The sequence below is a fragment of the Nestor notabilis genome, unplaced genomic scaffold (genome assembly GCF_000696875.1).
Source record: "Nestor notabilis isolate BGI_N333 unplaced genomic scaffold, ASM69687v1 scaffold16062, whole genome shotgun sequence".
In the NCBI taxonomy this organism is placed as follows: domain Eukaryota; kingdom Metazoa; phylum Chordata; class Aves; order Psittaciformes; family Psittacidae; genus Nestor; species Nestor notabilis.
In genome coordinates, this window is record NW_009919000.1 from 55086 (window position 1) to 61649 (window position 6564).

General features: G+C 52.9%; 1 protein-coding gene across 1 annotated transcript; it reads right to left on the reverse strand.

Annotated features, from left to right (window-relative positions):
* Window positions 1-992: 992 nt before the first annotated feature.
* LOC104402212 (PGC-1 and ERR-induced regulator in muscle protein 1-like) lies at window positions 993-6422 on the reverse strand. Its single transcript, XM_010010027.1, has 3 exons — window positions 4877-6422; window positions 2649-2765; window positions 993-1072 (listed from the first exon to the last, which is right to left on the reverse strand). The coding sequence occupies exons 1-3, from the start codon at window positions 6420-6422 to the stop codon at window positions 993-995; spliced, it is 1743 nt and encodes a 580-aa protein (XP_010008329.1).
* Between the last annotated feature and the right edge of the window lie 142 nt (window positions 6423-6564).

Sequence of the window (6564 nt, forward strand, 5' to 3'; positions counted from 1 at the left end):
ATCATGTGTTTAGACCCTTCATCTGGTGATTGTCAGAGCCAAACATATGCACATACCTTTTCCTCCTCTCCAACATGTTCCTGTCCTTAAGAGGGCTCTTTTCTGATGCTTCCCTGAGCTCAGCCCCTTTCCTTGCTGCCCCTGCAGCCCCTTTCCATCCTGCACAGCTCCTATACAGCTCTTCTCAGCCACCCCTTGCCCTGGCACTGGCTGCCCGTCCTCTGCTTACAACAGTGAGATGTGTCCTTGCAGCGAGTGCTCCTCACCCACAGGGACAAACACCACATCCATGGCTCTGGCTCAGCAACATGCAACAGAAACCTTATCTCAGCCTCCTGAACTGTTAGACTGAGCATGACTCCTTTGAGTGAAATCCAAGAGGATGAGTCCTCCTGCCCTGAGCCAAACCGGTCATGGGAGACCTGGTCCTTGCCAAGTGAGTGGCCTCTCCGTCCCCCTTTAGCTGCTTCCCAGCTACCCGCACACATCCAGCACATGCTTAGCAAAGCACCGTGTTTGCACAGAGACAGCTCTTCCCCAAAGCTCTCTCCTCTCCTCCTTCACAGATAACCCAGCTCTTTCATAGGAACAAAGCACTTTCCTGGTTTCTTTTATTCCGCCACCTTGGTGCCTTTGTTTGCCACCAGGTGACTTCAGCAGGGAGGACGGACAAGCAGCGCCCTGGAACAGACACTGTGACTACTCCTAGGAGACAGCACAAGTATGCAAAAAGTGTGCAAAGAAAGACCAGAGCAGCCCACACCAGGCTCCTCTTCTGTCCAATACAGGTACAAACTGCCTACCGTAGTGTCAGTGACTGTCACCGGAAGGATCCTGCTTCCTGTGACATCCTGTCCCCTTTAGGGATGGGTCCAGAGAAGTCTTGGTGCCGGGATCCAGGCTTTTCACACTTGCCCAAGAACAAAGTCCCCAGCTTCTGCCTCCAAACGTCCTCGCCTGTCCTCAGGAAGCACCGCTGGTGTGCACTGAGACTAGGTCCGGGGATGTCCTTCTCTGACCTGCCTTCGGAAGTAGCGGATGGCAGAAAGGGTGCCAAAAGTTGCCAGGAACACTGGAAAAGAGCCCAACACATTTCCAGAGTGAGGCTGGGTGCTCCTTCCCAACCTGAAGATCTTTTTCCAACCTTGAACATCACAAGCCATGTGGCTCACTCTGGTCTGTAGGACCTAGAGTCCCCTCCTGCCTTTCCTTTCCCCACCGCATTGTACCTGTTCCCAGTGTGTTCAGTCCTGGGCTGCCCATAGCCTGGCCGACAACATCTGATCCTATGTTTAGGCACACAGATCACACCACCGTTTCACAAGAAACTGCTGGTTTTAAAGGAAACACAACAGAGACTTCATGTGTATGATAGTGATGGGTGGTGGTTACATATACAGGTTCATGTGGAAATCTAATGGATCTAATCTCAGATAAGTAGGAAATCTCACCAGTGATTCAGGTTAATTTCTCAATTTTCTACTTCTGTTTGGACTTCCTGGTTTAAATTCTGACTTGATTTTGATTTTTGAGACATTGAACAGGCAAATTCAACTTGTTAGAACCCAAAATGTCACAAGAGAAGTGTGAGCCAGGATGTCACCTCCTTCCCAGGGTGCTTACTGCATGCTGGGTTATGCAATCCCAAGGGCACGAGGCCCATATCCCGTTTTTTGCACCCTCTCTGAGACCACGTCTTAGTCTAATACTAAGAAGGCAAGGAAGAGCAGGCCAAAAGCTCCTTGTGATGACTGCACTGAGCAACCTTAGCTAATAAGCTATTCTCAGCTCAGGGTGTCAGCTTCCTGTGTGACCTTAGTGGGGAACATTCCTGCCCCGGACAAGCAGCAGGAAGCCCTGGTCCCAGCACAAGACCCCATGGTAGGGGGTCTCTGGAGCCCACAACCTGAACCCAGCACCAGGGCAGGGTTGCTGTGCTCACTGTCCCATCCAGTTACCCTCACTCCTTGGGCCCCAGCTCAGCTAAGTGTTGCCCAAGCTTCCTCTGTCCCCACCAGTTATTCAAATGCTGTGGTTGGAAAGGAGAGGAACTGACAAAGCTCCTGCAGGACTCAGTGCACCAGGATAATACTTCAGCTACGCGGTATTTAGAGAAAAGATTATACATTTTCAGCACTTTAGAATAACATGGGCATTTGTTCCAGCTGAGATGAAGGAGTCTAAACCTGCATACTCAAGGCCCTGATTGAGCTTCTAGCCAGCGTGAATCCTAAAGAAGCCTCTCTTGCTCTGATACACTGGTACTGGTCTCTGTCAGAGGCTGGATGGAGCAGGGCTAAAGCTAGGAACACAGACTTGTCCTAAAGTTAAGTTCAAGTCAGCAGTCACTTTGTGTGGGGAAAGGACAACAGGAATAAGTGCTGAAAGAGGAAAGATTGAGATGAGATCTTAGGCAGAAGTTCTCCCCTGTGTGGGTGCCTAGAGAAGTGGTTCTATAAATCAGGATTGCCATTTCCATAGGAAATAAAAGGTATTAGAAACTAACGGGATGCTTTGGAAAAGCAGGAGAACGACTGCATTTTCCCACAGGCAGTGGTAGGTGTGTTAGTATCCCTGCCTTTCTCATTGCCATGTCTTCCATGAGGTCCTTCCCACCCCTCTCCCTCCAGGCTGGACACCATACGTACTGGTCTTCCAGGCATCCGGAGCCTGCAGGTCGGAGGTCTTCACTGCCCATGATGCAAAGGCACAGAAGACAAGGCACATGTCTTTGTGAGTCAGCGCCAGCGGTACCTCGGGGCTCCCTGTGAGGAGAAGAGCAAGAGGTTTGGGGTTTCAACCACCTCCTCTGCCACAGCAGGCTCTGGTCCCTCTGGGGCAATGAGTCCCTTGTACTCCCCCAGAAATACATCTTTGTCACACATTTTCCCTCCCAGAAGACCCTTTTTTCACCACTGGTCAAGTCAAACATGTCTATTTAGGACTCAGGTATATTTCCTAAGGAGAGAGGCACATTTTCCACCTCTCTCAGTTTTACACTTTAAGAACCCAAGGCAAATACTTATTAGTGCTGCCCATGGGCCTGAGAGGCACAGCCAGCGGACACACTGCCTCCAGGACCTCTGATTGCACCACCACCTCCCTGCGTATCTTCCCAGCCTGGAAGTGGGTCTGGATTTAGGAGAACACAATCTCTGGGGTGGCTGCCAATGCACTGGGGTTCCTCTGGGCAAGGTCCCCATCCATGTCCCAGGACAACAACACAGCTGCCACCAAGAAGCAGCAGTGCTCAGCATCTCTGCAGAAGGAGGTAGCCCTGAATGCTTTGCATGTCTTTCTCTGCTGGAGTTCCAGCCTGGCACAACTTGGAGACATAGGGGTTCTTTTGCTCCTGTGTTTATTTGATCAGGTTTTTAATTAAAACTGGCTTACTAATTAGCTACGACCATGGCAAAGGCGTTTTCCTCTGTGCAAACAGACTGGAAGCTCTATTTTGAGGCACCCTTTGGGATGACTCATTCATTGTTTAGTTTTAATATTACCTATGAGGCACTGTGGCTCTAAGCATCATATAAGCTTTAAGACAAATATGCTGTGGTAGTGGGTCAGACTTGTTCTCCCTTTATCTTGTTCCTTTTACCTGCCTCCCATAACAGACAATGTTCAGGTAACCTCTGAGGTCTCGGGAGGGTGTTTTTCAAACTAGCATATGTTTTATAGTCCCCTTCACCTTTTCAGCTGGAAGCTTTGGACACGTTCCACTCTGTGCACACCATTTCCCCCACCAATATCAGCTCCATTAGCAGCCTCAATAGCAGAGCAGCTCAGCAGCCATTGCCTTGTCTCAGGGGCATGAGTTCTTTGGTACAGAAGGATTTTGCTGCTCTGCCTCCCATTCCCTCATCAGAAACACAGCTATGTGGCTCTGCAGGCAGGTGCAGGGTGGGGGATTCCCATCTCTGCCTGGCCTTGCAATAAAACCAACCATGTTTAAGACAGCTAAATGCTTCAGTAAGTTTTCCTTGGCCAGAGTGTAAAAATATAGATCAGATCCACAGCAAGTTACATCCATTCAGGGGCACAAGGGCTGGGCTGAGTTTCAGGCTGTTGCATGCATGCTGTCGTGACCACCTCTGCCCCAGGACTGGAGTTGGTGGGGCAGAAAGCGAGTTATGCACAGAATATACCCGGATTCCCTGACTGTGCCTCCTGCAGTACTGGAAGCCAGCATTGTAGCACGTGTTTGGCGTAGGGACAGCATGAGCATCACAAGAGAGAGACAATGTGACACAGCATGTCATGATACCTGTACCGTGGTACCTGGTAACCTACATGGTTTCCAGTACCTAAAAGGGCCTAAAGAAGTCTGGAGAGGGATTTTCTACGTGGACATGTAGGGACAGGCCAAGGGGAATGGCTTTAACCTGCCAGAGGGGAGATTGAGATGAGCTCTGAGGCAGAAGCTCTTCCCTGTGAGGGTGCTGAGGCGCTGGCACAGGGTGCCCAGAGAAGCTGTGGCTGCCCCATCCCTGGCAGTGTTCAAGGGCAGGTTGGACACAGGGGCTTGGAGCAACCTGCTCTAGTGGAAGGTGTCCCTGCCTGTGGCTGGAGTTGGAACTGGATGAGCTTTAAGGTCCCTTCCAACACAAACCATTCTATGATGGTGATAGCTTTAGCCACGCTCCCCCTGCTGAAGCCCAGGGCTGCTACGTGCCAAGGTTAACACGCCAGGAGTGTGATTTCAGACCAGTTACACCAGCCCACCAAAGTGCTCCCATCTGTAAAGGGACCTCAGTGCCACTGTGGCTGGAGTGGAGATGGCTGCAGCAGGGCAGGGTTGGGAGCTGGGCAGGGACCACACAGAGCAGAGGCACATCTCTACGGGGCTCTCGGGCAGGGGGTAACAGCACTTTACCTCTCAGTGCAAGGGCCATGTCCAAGTCTGACTGTGCCTCGCCTCTTCCCAGCGGACCCAGTGGGACGAGGGGGAGATTCCCTCCAGATCCTCTCCGCACAAGAGCCTGGGGTGCTGGAACTTGGCCTCCAGTGAGATGCCTTTGCAGGAGGGTCTTCAGAGCCCCCACAGCTTTCTTCACCTCAGAGGTGGGAGTGATTGAGAAAATCCCTCTCCAGCCTGCCCTGTTCCGCGGCCCATCTGCAAAGAAGTGTTCATACACCTCAGGGACTGAGATAACCACGGAGTCTTTGACTGGAGCCAAATCGGGATCCTCATTCTGCAGCTCAGTGTGGTCCAAGCTGCTGAATTTCTTTCGCTTCCTATCTTTACTCTTGACTTTTTTCCTCTTTCCTTCTGGTTCATTGAAAAAATACTCATACAGTTCAGGCAAAGACATGTCCCTTTCCAGTGTTTTTCCCCCCTCCACTGAGTTCCATGTTCCTTCTTCTTCCCCTTGGGAGTCACAGAACAAATAGTCATACATCTCAGGCCAAGTCACGTCCAGGGTGTCTGTTCCTGCAAAGGTCCCGGCTTCAAAGCAAGGGGGTCCCAGCTCCCTGGGGACCTCAGCTGCAGGCTCCACATGAGCTCTGTCTGCAGCATCCCCTCCAAAAGCCACCACACTCTTGGGATGGAGAGGCTTCTCCTGGCATGCCCCTCCTGGAGGAGTTGTGGCTCTGCTGGCATCTCTGGCACCATCTAGGATCACAGTGTCACGTACACCCAAAGCACCAGCCTGCCCTGGCTTGGGCTGCTTGGTGGCCTTCACCTTCCCCAGGGGCTGTGCCACCAGCTCCTTCACCTTCTGCTTTGGGGCAGTGCTCACGGTTGGACCACCCTCATCCAAACCAGGGCTGGGCACCGGCCGCTTGCTCTCCACTGCTTCCTCACTACCCAACCTCGCAGGAGCTGCCTTGGCTGCTGGTTCCTTCACCTTCTGCTTCAGAGATATGCTTGCAGCCAGATCACCCTCATCCCCACCAGGGCTGGGCACCGGCTGCTTGCTCTCTGCTGCTTCCTCACTCCCCAGCCTCACAGGAGAGGGTTTAGGTGCTGGTTCCTTCACCTTCTGCTTCAAAGGAGTGCTCACAGCCATGTCACCCTCATCCACACCCGGGCTGGGCACCGGCTGCTTGTTCTCGGCTGCTACCTCACTGCCCAGCCTCACAGGGGCCGGCTTGACTGCCTTCTCCTTCACCTGCTTTGGGGTTGTGCTTGCAGCCAGATCACCCTCATCCAAAGCAGGGCTGCTTACTGGCCTCTTGTTCTCTGCTGCTTCCTCACTCCCCAGCCTCACAGGAGCCGGCTTGGCTGCCTTCTCTTTCACCTTCTGCTTTGGGGATATGCTCGCAGCCAGATCACCCTCATCCACACCAGGGCTGGGCACTGGCCACTTGTTCTCCGCTGCCTCCTCACTCCCCAACCTCACAGGAGCCAGCTTGGCTGCTTTCTCCTTCCCTTTGCTCTTCCGTGAGGACAGTGGTGAGCTTAAAGGTGCTTTCATGGGCACCACAGTCCCCTGTCCCGCAGCACCCACCAGCTCCTTGTCCCCCGGGGCTGCCTCGGTGGCACTGGCTCCACGCTGCCGGCGGCTCTTCCTTGTCTGCCCTGGCACCTTGGGCCTCACAACCTCTGGGGAGCCAGCC

Bases quoted from the DNA above. Each gene is read 5' to 3' on its own strand.
- LOC104402212 (XM_010010027.1), bottom strand. From the start codon at position 6,422: ATGAAAGCACCTTTAAGCTCACCACTGTCCTCACGGAAGAGCAAAGGG. The intron at 2,766-4,876 runs GTAAAGTGCTGT...TTCTCCTCACAG, and splicing joins CATGGCCCTTGCACTGAGAG to GGAGCCCCGAGGTACCGCTG. The intron at 1,073-2,648 runs GTACGTATGGTG...GCTCTTTTCCAG, and splicing joins TCCGGATGCCTGGAAGACCA to TGTTCCTGGCAACTTTTGGC.